The sequence below is a fragment of the Sebastes fasciatus genome, chromosome 1 (assembly GCF_043250625.1).
Source record: "Sebastes fasciatus isolate fSebFas1 chromosome 1, fSebFas1.pri, whole genome shotgun sequence".
Classification (NCBI taxonomy): Eukaryota; Metazoa; Chordata; class Actinopteri; order Perciformes; family Sebastidae; genus Sebastes; species Sebastes fasciatus.
The window spans coordinates 24,217,146-24,237,862 of NC_133795.1; the positions used below are offsets into that span (position 1 = coordinate 24,217,146).

Here is a 20,717-nt window from a genome sequence, read left to right on the forward strand (position 1 = left end):
CAGAGGAAGACGGCGACGGTTACGAGACAGACCACCAGGACTACTGTGAGGTTTGCCAGCAGGGTGGAGAGATCATCTTGTGTGACACCTGTCCCAGAGCGTACCACCTGGTCTGTCTGGACCCTGAGCTGGAGAAGGCCCCCGAGGGCAAATGGAGCTGTCCGCACTGTGTGAGTACATCAGTTTGATATACTGTATAGACCCTTTTACAGCCGACGTCATGATTACGTCACGGTGTTAGCTGGAGGCAAAACAAAGGAAAGACTGGAGGCAAACACGAAGCACTTCAGAGTCGTGGGCTAAAGTTACACCTGAAACGTCGTCCTATGTGTGGTTAGGTGCCAAGATCAATATTGCATACATTTGAGATCTAGCGAGCTAACAATATCGGCAAAGAGTTTCAGAGATGGAGAGATAAATGTTGCTAATAATGCTAAAATGATTATGAAAATTATTATGAAGCTAATTTGACGTAATAACCTGCTGAAGTGGTCATCTGTTTTTGGAGGGACAAGTGGGCTTTACAGTGCATCAGGTAAATTAAATGTGTAGAATCTATGTGTGTTATGATTCAACTGCATCAACTGAGCTTTTATGAAACTGTCACAACTCTATAACTTAAGCATTTGAGATTCTTTTACGTCGTATTTCATACATCCAGTGACATGACATGTTCTTATCTCAGTTTTGACAAGCCTAGCTCTAGACTACCATCTTCCACGATCTACGGTCAGTTTCTTTTGATCTGTACACGTTAGAACTTCATGGTAATACTCTGAATATTCTGTTTAAACAGCACAAGTGCAGCGGGATGTTTGAGTGACATATAAACTGAAGGAGAGCTTAGTTTGAACAGTGTTTCCCAACCTTGTGACCCCTTAATGGGAGACACACCAGGCAAAAACATTGTTTCTCATGCAACAGGTCAATTACACATAACATGTGTTCTTTCAGACTAGTGGAAAGAAAACAATCCAAAATACACATTTACGTGTTTAATTTTTTCTACACTTTGTCTATTTGCGTCACCAAAAGTTACCATTAGATAATGCCTCATTTGCATATTTAAACATTAAAAATCCAGAAAACTTGTAATACAAAAAATAATTGTTTTAATGTAAGTAACCAAGTGGGGACGTTTCATAGTGATGTATATTAGTTATAATGTTTACCCTGTTCCCCTACAAACCCAAATAACTAATATATCTAAGGGTGATTTTACTTTTCTCAGATTCTTCATTTAAGTAACTTTTAAAGGCACAAAGAGGTGAAAGTATCCAGTATTTCACAAGAGAAAAGCAAAGATTAGAGATAAAAGCCTGAAAATTGAATCTAATTTTGCATGTAATGTGCAAAATTGAGAACTACGTCAAGACAACACACAACAAAGCTTTTATCATACAGCCGTTTGCTCTCACTACTACAATATGTTAATGTTGTCTCCGTGAAAAGACAAACACGCAAATATCACACATCTTAATGTGTCCTTGTAGCAACAATGCGGGTGAGGTTTATTTTAAAAACACAAGGTGGGTGAATGTAATTTAGCAGTACTTAACCCTCTGCTACGACCTTCATCACCCGTGTCCCTCAGGAGAAAGAGGGGATCCAGTGGGAGGCCAAAGATGAGGAGGAGGAAGAGGAGGAGCCAGCAGGCGAGGAGGAGGACGACCACATGGAGTTTTGCAGAGTGTGTAAAGATGGAGGAGAGCTGCTGTGTTGTGACACCTGCCCGTCTTCCTACCACATCCACTGCCTCAACCCGCCTCTCCCCGAGATCCCCAACGGGGAGTGGTTGTGTCCACGCTGCATGGTGAGCTCATCTTTCAGTCCACATACTATTTCATGTTGTTTATGTAAAAACAAAATGTTTGCCATCACTGTTCATGACTAAAAATGTATATGTGTGCAGCCCAATCTCATTCTGTGATTTTAAAATGTAAAAGTATAGATAAATATATATAGATAATATTTATTTTCTCTTAAGTAATATTTTTCTAACATTTAGTGTCAACGTCTTTGCAAAGTATTTATATATTTGTACTGGGGCTTTCAATCGATTAAAATATTTAATTGTGATTAATTGCATGATTGTCCATAGTTAATCGTGATTAATTGCAAATTAATCGCACATTTTTTAATCTGTTCAAAATGCACTTTAAAAGGAGATTTGTCAAGTATTTAATACTCTTCTCAACATGGGAGTGGGCAAATATGCTTGCTTTATGCAAATGTATGTATATAGTTATCATTGGAAATCAATTAACAACACAAACAATGACAAATATTGTCCAGAAACCACATGTGTTGCCACACAGCAACACAAGTAGCCTCTTTAAACATTTAAAAACAACACACCCTGAACGTTATAAGGACGCTTAGTATGTAATCATAGTGTTTATGTAAAATACTGGACTATTTTTTTTTTACATTTAGCGGCACAAACATTTTTATTCAATTGTACTCATTTGCTTTTGTAATAAATTTGTTATTAAGGGACTCCTTGTAAGAATCAGAAATTACTTGTTAACAGTGATACTTGTGGCCGTTAAGTCAACGACAGTCAGCGTCCTGCTGCTCGCGCTTGTGCTCGCACTACGTAGACGCGTAGTCAAAATAGTGAGGTGACACACGCAAGACTGAACGTAATTAACAGGCATCATGTTGATTAATATTAGCCAGCTAAAACCACAATATCACTATATATTTCACATGCTCGGCAGTATTGTTAGCTTACAAAACGAAGGTCCCTCCATGAATTGAAGGCCGGCCGATGTTGATCTTAGTGTTGACTTTTCCTGCTTCAGCCTCACGACGGTGGTCAGAAGGCACAGGGGAGACACCGTAGTTTTGGTCTCCTGGGCCGGAGTCGATAACGTTACGTGATCCGGAGTTGACCCCCATCACTTCCTGCATCAGCAGGGAAACAAACTGCAACTTCCACTGTACATTCATTTGATATTTTCAGAGCTAAACTAACTCTTCTGCTCCGCTACTCGCTCGTTTTCTCACACACTCGCTGCTGCCGCCGCTCTCTCTCTCTTGCTTCACCACTCACTTCCCACGTATACAAACTCTCTCCGCACTGACTCTGCTATTCTCCCACAATACTAGTTTTCCTCAGATGTCGGTCACATTCGTGTTTTGCAAGACGGGCTTCACTAGATATAACTTTGTTTTTTTGTGTTTCCATGGAGTTTGTGTCGGAGTCTGAGTTGTGTTGGGGGCTGGTCATTTGTTGGCGTTAGCGGACTCCATTTCTAACTGAGTGTTAGCTACGGCTAAGGCGCTCGCGAGCGTGCATGACATCGCCTACGTTCTTCACATTAAAAGCAGTCTACAGGCTGATAGAGGAAACCCAGAAAACCGCGGAGGGGTTTTAGATTAGGTTACAACCTGTTCACACATTGGCAATAAAAAACGATTTACATGTTTAAAAAGTTACATACTGTCCCTTTAATGGCTGGTATGTGTCATGTGACTTGCCCTTGAGTGTAATGATCTTTTTTTTCTAAAATGACCGTTATTTAAAAAAAAATCACATACCCATTTCAGAAATGATCAGTATCATTAAAATTGTAACAAACAATATCGGTATCGTATTGAATTAAAAAGGTTTGGTATCACCCATCCCTACTGTTTACTGTTAACGTTAACTAAGGGTGGTTGTTTAGGGAGGTGGAGGTTTTGTTTACTGGTGTGCCTGTTGACCCAAATAATGTACTTTACTAGGTATAGATAACTGCATGCATCACAGCATCTCTCTCTGCTTTCTTAGTGCCCTCCTCTCAAAGGTAAGGTCCAAAAGGTTTTGCACTGGACATGGGGGGAACCCCCGCTGCCAACCGAACCACCTGCAGGCCCCGACGGCAATCCAACCGATCCGCTGACCAACCCTCCGCTCAAGGGCCACCCAGAGAGGGAGTTCTTTGTGAAGTGGGCTGGCCTCTCGTACTGGCACTGCTCCTGGGTCAGCGAGCTGCAGGTGAGACACCAGAAGTAGGTCCAGTCTCAAATTAACATTCCTGCTCTCTTTGGCCACAGAGAGCAGAAATGTTAACACAGCGAGCCAAGAGAGTTTTCACTGGACCATCTTTTAGCAGCAGTTTAATATAAAACGATAATGCATGTTCCTTTAGCCGTTTAGCTGTCAGTCTTTAAGTGCACATTGTTTCACACGTCAGACCAAACTGCAATCACAATTACGAAGCAATTCAGAGCACTCAAACCTAGCTGACATTTAATTTAGCGATGTGTCTGAACAATTGCTTGTGTTTAGATTTGGCCCTGGAGAAGTCGTTCCTTCCTTTCTTAATTTATTTTGTCTTCATTAAATCCATTTTGGAACTTGAAATCAAATTAGTCTCCATGCCGTGGATAGGTGATATGGTGCAGTCTTGGAAGGAAAACCCTTTGCCAGAGGTGGTGCTGAGCAGAACTGTTTTCTTCTGTCTGTGGTCTTGCAGTTGGAGCTGTACCACACGGTCATGTATCGGAACTATCAGCGCAAGAACGACATGGACGAGCCGCCGCCGTACGACTACGGCTCCGGAGAGGAGGAGCTCAACAACGAGAAGAGGAAGAGCAAAGACGCCCAGTACGCCGTGATGGAGGAGCGCTTCTACCGCTACGGCATCAAACCGGAGTGGATGATTATGCACCGGATAGTCAACCACAGGTGGCTGCTCACAGTTACACACATTCTTCTATCTTACATCGTACATTGTTTCAATTTTAAGAATGTTTTACAGACTTGATGGTAAGTCGGTGCTCAGTTTGGTTTATGCTTGGTGTTATCTTGCTTTTTATGTGCTCTGTAATTTCACACTATAGATGAAAATTATTCTTCACAGCACAGCATATTTCAGAATATAGGAGATGCTGGAGGTTTAAAATCACAGAAAATGTGCAGTGAGGGACAGCACGAAACATTTATCGCTCCAAACAGAACACCAGTAAAGACAGATTCAGTTTATAGTACGATCACGAGCTATACTCTGGAACTGAATCATACATTTAAAAAGTTGCTCTTTAAGTTTCAGCTTGTTGCAGCTACAACTGCAGGAAGGACACTGATTGACCTTTATTTGATTTTGTATGTAATATGTGTCATGTCCCATTAAAGCTGGAGTAGGCAGGTTGGAGCAAATATAATTTAAAAACGTTATTTTTACAAAAATGGTCACTATATCCTGACATTAGTGCATGAGACAGGTAATATGAAAAAATTCATGTCCCTCTGTGTCCTCTTTATCCTCCTAATGGCATCTGCAAGATTTCACAGACCGGAGGAAAACAACCAATCAGAGCCGAGCTAGAGCCTTGCCGTCTCTGAGCAGCTGTCAATCACTCGCGATCTCCGATCAAACGGTCAGACCAGGCAGCGCTAATCAAATAAGAATCAATATTCTGTTACTGTAATGCCTATTTCTTGCATAAAATGTTTTCAGAATCATCTTGTAGTGTACTGTTTAGCTGTAAAATGAGAAAGGTTGTGACCCGGCAGCCATGTTGAGATCAGTTGAGGAAATACCAAGCACCGCCCACCAGCCGGAGCAAACTTTGTCACCGAGTGATTGACAGCTGACTCCGTTGAATGAACAGCCAATAGGAACGCCCTCTCTCTGAAATGACCTGTGATTGGCCAAAGTCACCCGTCACAGGCTAGATTTATTAAAGCATGAAAACAGAGCCATGAGGAGGTGCAGAAGTCTAGTTATCTCTCAGAATTACAATATGTTGAAAAGTTATTATGACATTCTTGCCCAATGATGCCTAAAACACTCTGCCTACTGCAGCTTTAAAATATGTCCTAAAAAAGAGCTTGAAGGAAAAATTTGCCACCTTTTATGTGGATGTCTATTTGCTCTAGACGCCGCTCAAAAACAGAATTTCCTTGCTCTCTTGTAATGCAAACTACGAAAACGGCATCCCAGAATATGAGTGCATAGGATGTTCTGGATGAGGACACATTTTACAGTGTTTTGGCTAACTTGGATATTCAGCCGTATTTAGCGGCCGAAGAAAAACAGCGGAGACAAGCCCTATTGAAAGAGGCTGGGTCACGTGTCAACAACGCGTCATATCTTTGGGGTACAACACATGCGCAGCATAACCTGTCTGTACTCGCCGAAATTGAGCCAATCGCAACGCACGACAGCAGCTTAAGTTACACTGCACATGTGGTGTACCCCATGCCCCAAGACCCGTGTTCGCCCGTGTCCCAGCCTTTCAATAGGCTTTGCCATACAAGTGGATGCATATAGCCGGCGGGGACCCTCCTGGTGTCAGAAGCTCACGTGCAACGCATCCTGGTACATGTAGGCACGGCCCCTCAAGCAGGAGAACTCAGCTTTCTCAGTCAATATAGCACACAGTGAGGAATTTATCACTTCAATTGCCAACATTTACCATCAACACTGGTTGGACGTCCACATCAAAGGTGACGAATTTCACCTTTTAATATTCACTGGTATACAATCCCTCTAAAAGCAACTGAGCTCTCTGTTTTTGTTTTATTTATTCTTCCCTACAGCTTTGATAAGGATGGCGACGTGCATTACCTGATCAAGTGGAGGGACCTGGCCTACGACCAGTGCACCTGGGAGGTGGACGACTTTGACGTCCCAGAATATGACGGTCATAAAGCTACTTACTGGGACCACAGGTTGGTTAACAGCATTAACAGGTTATTTGAACCATAGCTGTGGGGATGAGGGTGAGGACAAGTAGAAGGAGTCCTCGGCATATGCTGCTGTTTCCCCTCTGCCCTGCCCTCTATCTGTATCTGTGATGATGCCTCCTTTTGAGCTGTTTTGGCTCATCATGTTGCTGCAATTATTTGCCAGGGAGCAAATAATAGGGGAGGACCATCGCCCCCTGGTGGTGAGGAAAGGAAAGAAACAAAAAGAGGACCATCCAAAGAGGGAGGTCCCTCCTGATGCTCCCATCATAGATGTAAGTTGGGATGTTTGGTCACAGAAGTCCAATGTGTTGCCTTAGTTACCTGTTTATTTTTGGAAGCACAAAACTGCATTGTTATTTCTTCACAGCAAATCTCTTAAAAGTAATACTGTAGGTGTAAACCCACTAATTATTCAGCATGATAAAGGTGTTGCACCTTTTTTGTTATACTGTATACATAATTCCTATTTACATTGGGCTAAATATTGCTCAAATTCTTGACGCTAGCCCATGTAATTACTTAATTGCTTCTCATATCACCAGCCAACCATCAAGTTTGAGCACCAGCCGTGGTACATTAACGCCACTGGGGGAACGCTGCACCCGTACCAGCTGGAGGGCCTGAACTGGCTGAGGTTCTCCTGGGCGCAGGGCACCGACACCATCCTGGCTGACGAGATGGGGCTCGGAAAGACGGTGCAGACGATAGTGTTTCTCTACTCACTCTATAAGGAGGTGAGGGTTATTATGCTCATATTACAAAGCATATATCACAGTTTGATTCTCTAGAGTGCAATGCAAAAGGTACCAATTCTTCCAATACATATGGTAATGTAGACATAAAGTAAAACATATCGGACGAATGTAAACGATAAGACCTGCAGTTTATCTTCCTCCTGTGATGTGAGAGTTGCTTAGTCATGTCTTTCCTCTCACCGTCTCTCTCAGGGCCACTCTAAGGGGCCCTTCTTGGTGAGTGCGCCCCTCTCCACTATAATCAATTGGGAGAGGGAATTCGAGATGTGGGCTCCAGATTTCCACGTGGTGACTTACACCGGAGATAAAGACAGCCGGGCGATCATCAGGGAGAACGAGTTCACCTTTGAAGAAAACGTGGTGAAAACAGGACGCAAGGTGTTTCGCATGAAGGTACCTTATGCTCACTCAGCTATTCCATACCACAAGCAGGTTAAATACTGTAGTTTGTTTGAACCATAGACTGTATATATAGATGGATGGATGGATCCACTTCCTCCCTCTGTACAAAAGTGAAGCCAAAATATCCTGGATACAGGAGCTGCCATCTTGAGATTTTGACGTTAGTTGCCAGAGTCTGTGCAGTAGTGATCGGGGGGGCTGGAGCCGCGGAATTGAGGTCACCGGCCCAGAACACCTGCCCGAGCCAATCACGAGCCGAGCATGGCCGTAGTTTCTTAGCGTGAGCCACCTAGCTGCTACGTCAGCACCACGCTAGCTGTTTGGCTAGAAAGACATAACAGCTAATCATAATATCTCTATAACTACATTTATGATCAAATGACACATTGTTCTATTACACAAAGTTACATCTCCTCTCTCGTACAATTCCTGAGCCTCTGGCTCGTCTGCCCACGTCTGTCCATCCTGGAAGGGGGATCCCTCCTCTGTTGCTCTTCCTGAGGTTTTTTCCATTTTTTTCCCTGTTAAAAGTTTTTTTTTTTAGTTAAGTTTTTCCTTATCCGATGAGAGGGTCGTACTGTAAAGGACAGAGGGTGTCGTATCCTGTACAGATTGTAAAGCCCCCTGACGCAAATTTGTGATTTGTGATTTTGGGCTATACAAATACAATTTACTTGACTTGACTTGGCAGTGCGACTACTTCACTCAGAGCAGCTGTCAATCACAGCTGTCATTCATGACGTTTCACCCCGTTTTTATAGCATCAAATAACTAATTAAAACCAAACTTATCAGAAAAATGAACACCTGAACACACATCAGTGTGATAAGAACTACCTAAAATAACAGAAACCATCATTGAGAAAAATGTATTTGACATGTAGTTTGACTTTTTAGTTTGGCCCATGTCTCATCCGCTAACATGAAGGGGGCGGGCTTTATGACCTATACTGCAGCCAGCCACCAGGGGGCGATCCAGATGTTTTGGCTTCACTTTTGGGAAGCTGTCATGTCGTCCATCTTTATATACAGTCTATGGTTTGAACCTATACTTGCAAGAAGTGTTGAGTTTGGGTATTTAACATCCTACCTTACACTCAGTAAGGTAGGATGTTAAATATCCCCCTTGTTAGCAAAATGACCAAAAATGCAGAGGGGTTGTTTAGTTGAATATGTGAGGTTTGTTAAAGTTACAATCTATGGCCCCGACCATGGCGCTGAAATATCATAGCCTAACCATGCTGTGTATTGATAAATCCATGGCACTGTCCGTGGTTCTGAACTAGCAGTAATTGCGACAAGCGAACCGTTAATGGGGCGTTTTTTTTACTGCTTCATGCAGCTTGATATGAGAATAAGGTATTATTTGCAATTACTTAAAGGTCCCATATTGTAGAAAGTGAGATTTCCATGTCTTTTTTTATTGTAAAGCAGGTCAAGGTGCTATATAAATACTGTTAAAGTATCAAAACCCTCAATCCAAGAAAAATTCTCATATTCAGAAATTGTACCTTTAAACGAGCCGTCAGGACTTCTGTAAGGTTGTGATGTCACAACTATAAAGTCACCGGTAGAAGTGCTGCTAAACTCCGACACACACACAGTGAGCACACCTGGCTGATTCCTCCACCATTTGATCCCACATCTAAATTGGTCACTTTGTTGCTGTTCTTCCCTCCGCCCACTTGCAGAAAGACGTTCCCATCAAGTTCCACGTGCTGCTGACATCCTATGAGCTGATCACTATAGATCAAGCCGTCTTGGGCTCCATCACATGGGCCTGCCTGGTGGTGGACGAGGCCCACAGACTGAAGAACAACCAATCAAAGGTAAAACAGCATTTCTGGCACTGATAGCAGCCTGTTCCAGAAATGGCATTGATGTTATCAGGGACACAAAGAAAGAGGAAAGGATCAGGAACACAGACAGATATGAGTAGGAAATGTTTGTGCATAAACTTATCCATGGAATAAAAACACTGATAGAGAAAAAGTCTTATAGGTGCTTATGGAAGTAAAATTGGAGTTTCACATGAAGGAAGTTTTACATGCGTCACTGCATTCTTATTTGAGACATGCGTGTCATATCTGGTACAATGTGTCCTGTCCAGTTTTTCAGAATCCTCAACGGGTATAAGATCTACTACAAGCTGCTGCTCACTGGGACTCCTCTTCAGAACAACTTGGAAGAGCTGTTCCACTTGCTTAACTTCCTCACCCCAGAGCGCTTCAAGTAAGTCTTTCCTCTCTTCTATCTATATTTATCATTCCCCCGTCTTTCTGTCCTGGTGCATCAAATAGATCCCACCTTGGATGGATGGACCGGCAGATCTTGCATTGCTTGAATGTATGGTTTGAATTGAATACGAATTGAAATGTAGTTAACAAAATAAGCAAGAGGTTGTCCTATCTTTACAGTAGCTTAATGTCATTATTTAATTCTGTGCAGTAACCTCGACGGCTTCCTGGAGGAGTTTGCCGATATCTCAAAGGAGGACCAGATCAAGAAGCTCCACGACCTGCTCGGCCCTCACATGCTCAGGAGGCTGAAAGCCGACGTCTTCAAGAACATGCCTGCAAAGACAGAGCTGATTGTCAGAGTGGAGCTCAGCCCCATGCAGAAGTAAGCCCTAAAGGGAGAAAAATTAAAATGAGTTGTAGTTGTAGTTGACACTGTGCATTACTGCTGTCTGTTCCATCTGATGACACATAAACTGTTCATTTACACCTATATACAGTAGTTTTTCGAAATTATACAGTTTAGATAAAAGCAGGTTGTAAATGCCCAAACAATCATGTAACTAACTTAACATTCATTCATTCATTCATTCATGTAAATTCATGAATTCATTACCTGTAAAGCCGGTGATATACTTGCTTTTAATTACAAGTTTGCATGCGCATGGCGCTGCCTCGTGTATCCCGTGTCCATTTGGAGCGTTGGTTGTGTATGTAGTCAAAAATGAATGCAACGTGCATGCTACTTGAACACCTGGTTAAAAAGCAAGTATATATCGGGCCAAAGCAGTTAAATATTCCCCATGCAATAGCTAAAGTACCTTTAGGCCTGATTTGGATGAGCTTATGTCAGTAGCTTTTACAGTAGATGCTGCTGGCATTTTGGCAAATAATATAATTTCACATTACATGTTGTGAAGGCTTAAATGCAATGAACTTGTAATCTCCAATTCACACTTCACTGTCAGGCTTTTGAATATTTTCAAAGAGGGTTTTTTTTGCCAGAAGTGTTGAGGTATTTTTTAAAATTCTTCTCCTGATTCAATCTGATTTATGACCTGCAGGAAATATTACAAGTTTATTCTGACGCGAAATTTTGAGGCTCTGAACTCCAAAGGAGGAGGGAACCAAGTGTCCCTGCTCAACATCATGATGGACCTGAAGAAGTGCTGCAACCACCCCTACCTGTTCCCTGTGGCTGCTGTGGTAAGGCAGCAATTTTAAGCATAGTTAAATATTTCATCTCAATACTGAGTGCAAAATACTGACATTGAAGGTTGATGCCATGGAATGAGAGCCGGTCGCACGAAAAGGTGTATGAATGACACGACAATGTAAAAGGCTAAGGCGTGAAATAAGAACGCCTTTCTGGCCTTTGTCTTGTCATTTGTACGTCATATAGTCTGTACTGACCGCAATGTAAATGCATCCACTTAAATATGTTGTTTCCGTACATATTTTACCAAGTTTACGTATTTATTTTAAGCCCAACCATGGCGTTTTTCCTAAATCTAACTAAGTGGTTATGTTACCCCCTGCTGGTGGTCTACTGCACCTTCAGAAAAGCGTGTAATATTCACGCCTCGGAGAGGCAAAACGTGACACTGACACTGAGGTGAAATGGAACATAGCTGTTTGACACAAGATAGCATCCTGTATGCCTAAAATATTAGCCTTTGTCTCCTGGCTTAAAGCCACTAATTATTCTTACGAAGTATTCATATTAGGGCTGTCAATCGATTAAAATATTTAATCGTGATTAATCGCATGATTATCCATAGTTAATTGTGATTAGTCGCAAATTATTCACACATTTTTTATCTGTTCAAAATGTACCTTAATCAGAAGTAGGCCAGATGGGAGCAAATATGATTAAAAAAGTTATTTTTATAAAACGGTCGCTATATCGTGACAGTAGTGCATGAAACAGGTAACCTGAATTGATGCCAAAAAATTGTTGCCTACTGAAGCTTTAAAGGGAGATTTGTCAAGTAGTATTACTCTTATCAACATGGGAGTGGGAAAATGTGCTTGATTTATGAAAATATATGTATATATTTATATTAGAAATCAATTAACAACACAAATCAAAGACAGATATTGTCCAGAAACCCTCACAGGTACTGCATTTAGCATAAAAATATGCTCAAATCATAACATGGCAAACTGCAGCCCAACAGGCAACAACAGCTGTCAGTGTGTCAGTGTGCTGACTTGACTATGACTTGCCCTAAACTGCATGTGATTATCATAAAGTGGGCATATCTGTAAAGGGGAGACTCGTGGGTACCCATAGAACCCATTTTCAGGTCAGAGGGACCCCTTCGTTTTTTTCCCTAGCCAAAATTTGTAGTAAGTTTTGAGCATTAATTAGCCTCTTTCGCGACAAGCTAGTATAACATGCTTGGTACCAATGGATTCTTTAGATTTTCTAGGTTCAAATGATACCAGTATCTTCACTCTACATTTAAAACTGAGCCCGCTATAACCTAAAAATCGCAAGTTGCATTAAAGAAATTAGTGGCGCTAAAACAAATTTGTGCTAACGCGTTATTATTGCGTTAACTTTGACAGCCCTAATTCACATATTTCTCCAGTTGAAGCCTGGATTTGATTTGTGTGTTTGCAGGAAGCTCCTGTATTACCCAACGGCTCGTATGATGGCAATCAACTGGTGAAGTCCTCAGGAAAACTGACGCTGCTTCAGAAAATGCTGAAGAAACTCAAAGATGAAGGACACAGAGTGCTCATTTTCTCTCAGGTAATAGTCAAATAGATATTGTATCCTGGCTGGAAGCCACAGCTTTCACTGATTGGTGGCCATGAAACACTGAACATATGTTAGCCATTCCAGTGCCAAAGTCAGTTGTAGGTGAATCAGCTGTTATTCCAGACATCTAATCAAAGATCATTTTGAGTGAAAGTGCAGACTTTGATCCCAGCTACATGAGCATATAATAGCATGTTCTTTTTGACAGATGACAAAGATGTTGGATCTGCTTGAAGATTTTCTGGAGTTCGAGGGTTATAAGTATGAACGTATTGATGGAGGAATAACTGGAGGCCTCAGACAGGAGGCCATTGACCGCTTCAATGGTGAGTTTGTTAATCACGAATGTTTGTGTGTTTGTGTGGAAGCATGTCCTCCTCTACACATCTTTCGCTCACTGACACACAAACCAACCCTCTGCTTTGGTTTTCGCCACAGCACCGGGCGCCCAGCAGTTCTGCTTCCTGCTTTCAACACGAGCCGGAGGTCTCGGCATCAACCTCGCGAGCGCAGACACCGTCATCATCTACGACTCTGACTGGAATCCTCACAATGACATCCAAGTACTGAAACTTCCACATGGACACTTGCATGCTTTCGTTGTAGCTTTTAACCAGCAGATCGAATAACATCTTTCCGTTCTCCCAGGCTTTTAGCAGAGCACATCGTATAGGCCAAAACAGGAAGGTGATGATCTATCGTTTTGTGACGAGGGGTTCAGTGGAGGAGCGAATCACTCAGGTGGCAAAGAGGAAGATGATGCTGACCCACCTGGTGGTGCGGCCCGGCCTGGGCTCCAAAACTGGCTCCATGTCCAAACAAGAACTGGACGATATCCTTAAATTTGGCACAGAGGAGCTTTTCAAAGATGAAATGGAAGCAGCTCGAGGAGCCATGGGTTCGTCTTTCCCCCTGGCTAAGAAGATACAGTACCGATGTACCGGTGTGTTGACTCCCCTTAGCATTTCTGGCTTGTTTTACAATTCCACAATTGCACGTTTTGTTTTTTTCCGCACTTGCATTTGAGCTTCAAACTGCTATATCGTCATTAAACATAACTGTTGGTCGATGTTAAACAAATGAGACCTCGGTTGAGACAATTGAAGGCTTTGTTATTTCTCAATAATATATTTCCATTTACCCTGTCAGAGTGTTTCATCTTGCTGTTTGAAGCAGACAGGAATACCGGCATGGAAGCAAAGCAATGTACTGCTGGGGACGGAGCTGGCAGCGAAACGTATTTGAGCCACCTAAAAACATCAGTATCAGTTTAAGTGTACGATATATTTAAAATATTTTCACCGCTTTACCTTTGCCGTCGGACAGCCCTTTCAGACGGGGAACAGAAGCCGTTATATCCATTTACACTCTCGCTAGAGCAACCAGACTCCATTGAAAAAACCTGTAATTTTATCTTGCAGAATACAGGGGTTGCTGTTCTACTCGATTGGTTAATTTGTTTGTGCTATTGTCTGGCTTTGGTGAATCTGAACTAACCAAAGTCACACAATAACACAAACAAACTAACTGATCAAGGCAGCGGTAGACCAGCAACTCCCATGTTCCGCGAGGAAAATTATTGTTTTTTTCAATGGAGTCTGGTTGCTTTGGTGAGAGCATAGAAAACAGCTTCAGTTCCCCGTCGGAAACATAGACTGTATAGCTGTCTCACGGCAAGATAAACAGGCGAAAATATTCTAAATATAGCGTACACTTAAACTGATATTGAGTTTTTTAGGTGAGCCTTTTTTTTAGATGGCTAAAATATGTTTTTCTGCCGGCCCCGTTCACGGCAGTACATTACTTTGGTTCCGTGCGGTAACTCCTGTCTGCTTCTCCCAACTGGGGCCGTGCTGACCGTCATCTACTGTTGGTAATACACTGACCATGGATAAGTACCTCATATAACCCCACTTCAAAACACCTGAACTATCCCTTTAAATATGGGGGCAGGGCCACCCACTAATCAGCAGAGTAGGAACCCCTGAGAGGGAGAGGAGCAGAGAGAAGAGAGGGAGAAGAGCACAGGAAGGGGGGAGCGATTTACACCCCACCCTAAGTTAGTGATTTTTGTCTTTCACACAAAAAGAACAATCACAAACAATACAACATAATCACAAGCCCGACAACGTATCTGCCACAACATTATCCCTGCAACGGATAGGTTTCACATTAACATTGAAGTGAAGGCTTCATCTCCTGACACAAAGCACGCCAATTTGCAATTTCAAAGCTTTAAAAATGGACAAACATATCTTTTTGTCTGCTCCTGTGAGTCATCAACTTCTCATCAACAGGTGACAACAAAGAGGGCGAGGAGGGCAACGTGATTCACTACGACGATGATGCCATCTCGAAGCTGTTGGACCGCAGCCAGGACGCCACCGAGGACACGGAGATTCAGAACATGAACGAGTACCTGAGCTCCTTCAAGGTGGCCCAGTATGTGGTGAAAGAAGAGGATGGAGAGGTGAGGATATAACAATGTTCTCACGCCTGATAGATCAGGATGATTAGTGGGGTCACACAAAGGAAAAAGAGGCATGAGATGGTCATTTGACTCTATATGTTAGATTCTGCTTGAAGATAACACAATTTAAAATCAGCTTTACTTTTGTTTTTGGTACCAACACATGCATGCGGACTATAAAGGGCTGGGACATTGTAAAAGGTACCATTGGACAAATCAAAAATAAACATTAGGCAAACCTTTAAAAAAAGGATTGCTGAATGTTTAATGATGTAGGAAATGTTTGTAAGGCCTTGAGGATACACCAATTGCATGTAAAAGCTGAATATAATGAAAGAACTGTGTTTGTTTATAATGAAAGTAAGAACTCATGGGGTACTTTTATTTCACAATTGGTCCACCAGGAACGTGAGCCTTGTAACTTGGTGCCTTGTTACTTGGTGTCGGCACATTAAAACATAATTATACAATGAAATATTGACACATGCTGTGCAAGGCAACATGTAACACAAAGGCATACAGAGGAGTATGGAAAGCTGAGGAGTTGTTTCATAGCAACAGCATCAGCATAGTCACAGCAGGTGAAACTAGTTTGATATGTTGAACTGGTCATCATGTATCTGTAAAAAATTGTTGGTATTTATTTATTTTAACCATGTTTTTTTTTGTACATAAGTAGTTTTTCCTTTGCCACAGACATACATCATATTTATTCTGAAACATCAAAGTAAATATCTGAAACATAAGAGTAAATATTAGGGCTGTCAATTGATTAAAATATTTAATTGTGATTAATCTCTTGATTGTCCATAGTTAATCGCAAATTGATCAAATTTTGTATCTGTTCAAAATGTACCTTAAAGGGAGATTTGTCAAGTATTTAATCAACATGGAAGTGGGTATATATTCTTGCTTTATGCAAATATATGTATATATTGTTAAAGAAATTATGGGCGTTTAAACTAATTTACGTTAATGCGTTATCACGTTAACTTTGAAAGCCCTAGTAAATATCTTCATTTGCCTTTGTGTGTGTCCATGTGCAGGAGGAGGTGGAGCGGGAGATCATCAAGCAGGAGGAGAACGTGGATCCAGACTACTGGGAAAAACTCCTTCGCCACCACTACGAGCAGCAGCAGGAGGACTTGGCCCGCAACCTCGGCAAAGGCAAACGCATCCGGAAGCAGGTCAACTACAACGATACGACCCAGGAGGACCAAGGTACGCTCTGTCAACAGACACACGGTGCTTGTCTATCACATGCCTGGTTTGTTGTTTCGACTTTGAGGGGGGACATGACATGCTCATTTTCAGGTTCATACTTGTATTTTAGGTTTCTACTAGAACATGTTTACATGCTTTAATGTAAGGAAAACACATAATTTTTCTCATAGTGTCTGTCTGAATAAACCTGTATTCACCCTCTGTCTGAAGCGCTCCGTTTTAGCGCCTGTCTCTTTAAGCAGCCCTTCCCAAAAAAGCTCAGTCTGCTCTAATGGGCTAGCGAGAAAAATATAGTGCACCTTTGCAAAGGTAATTCTCAAGCCGTGGGCGCTATATTCTAATAGCCACATCTGAATGACATGATGAATCACATGTTTTCTGATCTAGACAGCCCACAAAAAACTGACTGGGTTGTCTTATTTCACAGTTAGTGGGTTTGTAGGCACTCCAGATACCCAAATTTATGAGCACAAGCACTGAAAAAGTGAGTTTTTCATGATATGTCCCCTTTATGTCTTCACCCCTTCATATTATCACACAAAATTATTTCTTGGCTGCATTTTGGAAGCAACAGCCATGTTCTATTATTGCCACTTTTAATTTGTATATGTCGGAGCCAGGACTTGGCCCATATTGAAATATGAGCAGAAATACACAAGAGCACATGAGATGCAAAATGCAGAAGAAACAAGCTTTTTTGGCTCATCAGCTGGCTTGTGGACAGGTGGCAGGCGAGCCAAAAGCATATTTCTAAGAGACATCATGTTCTAAATAAACCCCTCAATTTGTGTCCTGTTTGGGGTTCATTCAGTTTCTTGTCTTCTCCAGATGATTTTCCAGCAGTTTAGCTGCTGCGAGGTGTATTACTGCCTCCATTGATCAAATACGAGCAGCTGTTGCCAAACAATATCTCACCGATCACCGCTAAACAGATCTTAAAGATTAACACTTTCATTGTTCTGCTTATATTTCTAGCACTGTTATCAGGTCATTAAATGGGCGTTATCAGTGCTTATCAGCCCCATAGATGTGGTTCAGTACTAGTAGGTTTTATCAATCGATTACCATGGGCTTTCACCGAAGAAGGAATAAAAGAAGACGACAACAACCTCTAGCGACCGTAGTAATTATGACAGGAGTAAAAGCAGAAGTCAGGTGCTGTAGTCTAGACAGCATAAAACAACATGTGGGGTGGACGTTGAGGGCGATGGATGGGACACAAAACACAGTACTATCACCCAGGTGGCTGAGGTTTGTATCCCATGTGAAACCAACAACATGTAGTTGTCTTTGTGTTCACAAGCATTAAGTTTCACTTTCACATTTGAAACGTAGCTATTTTAAGTCAGAACGCTAGGGCTGTTTGATTATGGCAAAGATCCTAATCACTATCATTTTGGGAAATATTGAGATCACAATTATTTAACACGATTACTCATTGACTTTGGAAACATCATGCATTTAGAAAGAACATTTTGTACATTTTAAAGTTAAATGAATCAATCTGGTGCACTTTGAGAGAGCTAGATTAAGAGTTTTAGATCTCTGAAGAACTTAATGCACTAGTAAACTATTTATTTATTGATAAACACATTGGTTGTATAGATATGAATGGTGATGACATGGCAAAAGAGTCTCACCCACACAGCATGGTAAACGAGTCTGTGTTTCAAGATGGGTCTGGTGGGTTGCCGACATTCTGCCCCATTTGACAGTCGCACAGGGAGAAGGGAGCTTCACCTCTCCCCGCAGGTGGAGGACGCAGCAAGCACTAAGCGCCGAGGTCCGGGCAAGGGGTACTGTAAAGCGCCACCTTCATGATGGGCCCAACGGGGGCCAGCCCCACAGGGGGATCCTCCCTCACTGAACGGCCGTCCCTGACGTACCAAGCGGGGCGAAAGTGCAACGCTTTAAAGGAAAGGGTTGCACTGGATTTATAACAGAAGACAAAACGAGAGCATTATTGTGAAACAGCATGCAGCAAAATATTCGTTTTAAGTTGATTATCTTGGTTTCATAATCGTTGGAAGCCATAATTGAAATTGCACAGCCCTACATAACGCAATATTGTCCCCTAAACTTAACTAAGTGGTTTTGTTGCCTGAACCTAAACAAGCTGTATTGTTTGTGTTCAAAATGTAACGTTTCATGCAGTTTTACGTGTTGCTTTTAAGTTACGCTTTCACTCTTACAACGTAGTAGGCGTAGTAGGCCCCTACTGACCCACATCTATGGTGCTTATAGCAAGCAATAACACACATTTAAAGGCCCGATAACAGTTGAATCGGGTGCACCGCTGCCATAATGAAGGCACATTTACTGGGTTCAAATACCACTGTAGCTAAATATCTAATGGTTGGGGCAGTTTGTTGGTGTGATCATCTGCTGGTATAGTAAACGTGTTTCTGTATTTGGTTTATGATGATATTGTACAGACCAGTGTAACACCCTCTCTGCTGGCTTCAGTGCAGGTCAACGGCTCTTGTTAATATGTAACAACCCAATCAGATTATTCAATAACAGAACAGTGCTACTCACATGCTCACACTTCACATGTCTGGCTTCATTAGTGAGTTAATAAGGTGAAATTGGGTGTGTCAGTTCAGGCAGGAACAGCACAGGAATTAATCTCTGTGTTTATTAAATCCTCTTAGGTTGTAAGTCTCAACAAGAGCCGTTGACCTCCATTAAATCTGCCACAGAGTGTGTAATACTGGCCCAAAACTGTCTTGTATCTCTATATGCATGTATAAAGTCTTCTCAGTGGATTTTGAAGCACTTTTTTTTCACAGTTCAACTAGTCTATTGCAGCGACATACATCCTGTTAGTCGAACTTTGGATTGCCACAGTTCAACAGCAGTGGACTATGAGAGTGTGAAGATTTCAAAGCCCATCACAGCTCAGAGTACACTCCAAGTTTAAAGTGATCGTCTGGCAGAGTAGTCAACTCTCACCTCACTTCCAGAGGACAGGAGTGGTGGTTACAGTATGTGCATGCCGAGCAGTAGTGGTCTGTAGTAATCTGCAGTGCCGTGGCGCCCCCAGGTGGCCACCAACAGAAGCGAAATGCATTGTACTGTTTCTCTTTGATGTGTGGCTCAGAGTGGCAGGATGATCTTTCAGACAATCAGTCGGAGTACTCCGTGGGGTCCGAGGACGAGGACGAAGATTTCGAGGAGAGGCCTGAAGGTAGGTGGCAAAAAAAATTAAATAAAAAATATGCTCTTTAGGCATGACACTACAGTACAACACTCTGTAGAGATACTCCTCCACACTAGTTATTCTTCATCTGACTGTGCTCATGGTAAGACACTGGAGAGAGGTTCTTTATACAAAGCATTTGGTTTTATTTGTTGCAGGTGGACGCAGACAGTCTCGTCGGCAGATGAAGAATGAGAAAGACAAACCTCTGCCACCTTTACTGGCACGAGTTGGAGGCAGTATTGAGGTGTGAATTACAGGCTGTTCGTCCTTCACAGGATATCCTATAAATATTAAAGTGAAGATATAGAGCTCAACAGTGACCACCTACTTTTTGATTCTGGAAGTGAATTTCGCATTCATTCACTCCAATAACATTTCAGAAAATCCTTATGTAAAGTTTTAGAGTTTTAATCATGGAACCAAGCCAACCAGCTACGAGATGAATCATGACTATAGAGGGAAAATAAGCATTGGGAAACAGAAAAATAGGCAAAGGTACAAGACTGTGTCCATAATAAACAATTTTAAGAGTGAAGGAACTACTCATTGGCTGCACGGTGGTGCAGTGGCCTCACAGCAAGAGGGTCGCAGGTTCAAACCTGACTTGGGGACTTTCTGTGTGGAGTTTGCATCTCCCCGTGTTAGCGTGGGTTTTCTCTTGGTTCTCCGGTTTCCTCCCACAGTCCAAAGACATGCAGGTTAGGTTCATTGTTGACTCTAAATTGCTCGTAGGTGTGAATGTGAGTGTGAATGGTTGTCTGTCCCTATGTGTCAGCCCTGTGATAGTCTGGAGACCTGTCCAGGATGTACCCCGCCTTCGCCCAATGTCAGCTGGGATCGGCTCCATCCGCATCGTGACCATGAATAGGATAAGCGGTTACAGATAATGGATAGATGGAACCACTCATCCCATAAACCGTTGCAAATGGTGACTCGCCACATCTGGAAACACCCAAAAAATGTTTAAACT

At 42.2% G+C, this 20,717-nt stretch overlaps 1 protein-coding gene across 4 annotated transcripts in view; it reads left to right on the top strand.

Annotated features, from left to right (window-relative positions):
• The window catches only part of chd5 (chromodomain helicase DNA binding protein 5), a 56,800-nt gene that overhangs the window by 22,302 nt on the left and 13,781 nt on the right, over window positions 1-20,717 (top strand). For 2 of the 4 annotated variants that reach the window (XM_074639209.1, XM_074639189.1), the window contains exons 8-27: window positions 4-170; window positions 1,595-1,813; window positions 3,779-3,985; window positions 4,467-4,678; window positions 6,536-6,667; window positions 6,849-6,957; window positions 7,228-7,419; window positions 7,633-7,833; window positions 9,533-9,670; window positions 9,952-10,073; window positions 10,290-10,463; window positions 11,143-11,284; window positions 12,708-12,839; window positions 13,057-13,174; window positions 13,287-13,411; window positions 13,497-13,791; window positions 15,146-15,318; window positions 16,365-16,539; window positions 19,646-19,732; window positions 19,903-19,991. In XM_074639209.1, the coding sequence (XP_074495310.1) occupies window positions 4-170; window positions 1,595-1,813; window positions 3,779-3,985; window positions 4,467-4,678; window positions 6,536-6,667; window positions 6,849-6,957; window positions 7,228-7,419; window positions 7,633-7,833; window positions 9,533-9,670; window positions 9,952-10,073; window positions 10,290-10,463; window positions 11,143-11,284; window positions 12,708-12,839; window positions 13,057-13,174; window positions 13,287-13,411; window positions 13,497-13,791; window positions 15,146-15,318; window positions 16,365-16,539; window positions 19,646-19,732; window positions 19,903-19,991 (3,209 nt within the window). The remainder of the gene's footprint in view (window positions 1-3; window positions 171-1,594; window positions 1,814-3,778; window positions 3,986-4,466; window positions 4,679-6,535; window positions 6,668-6,848; window positions 6,958-7,227; window positions 7,420-7,632; window positions 7,834-9,532; window positions 9,671-9,951; window positions 10,074-10,289; window positions 10,464-11,142; window positions 11,285-12,707; window positions 12,840-13,056; window positions 13,175-13,286; window positions 13,412-13,496; window positions 13,792-15,145; window positions 15,319-16,364; window positions 16,540-19,645; window positions 19,733-19,902; window positions 19,992-20,717) is intronic. The other 2 variants (XM_074639200.1, XM_074639217.1) reach the window with 2 other exon arrangements.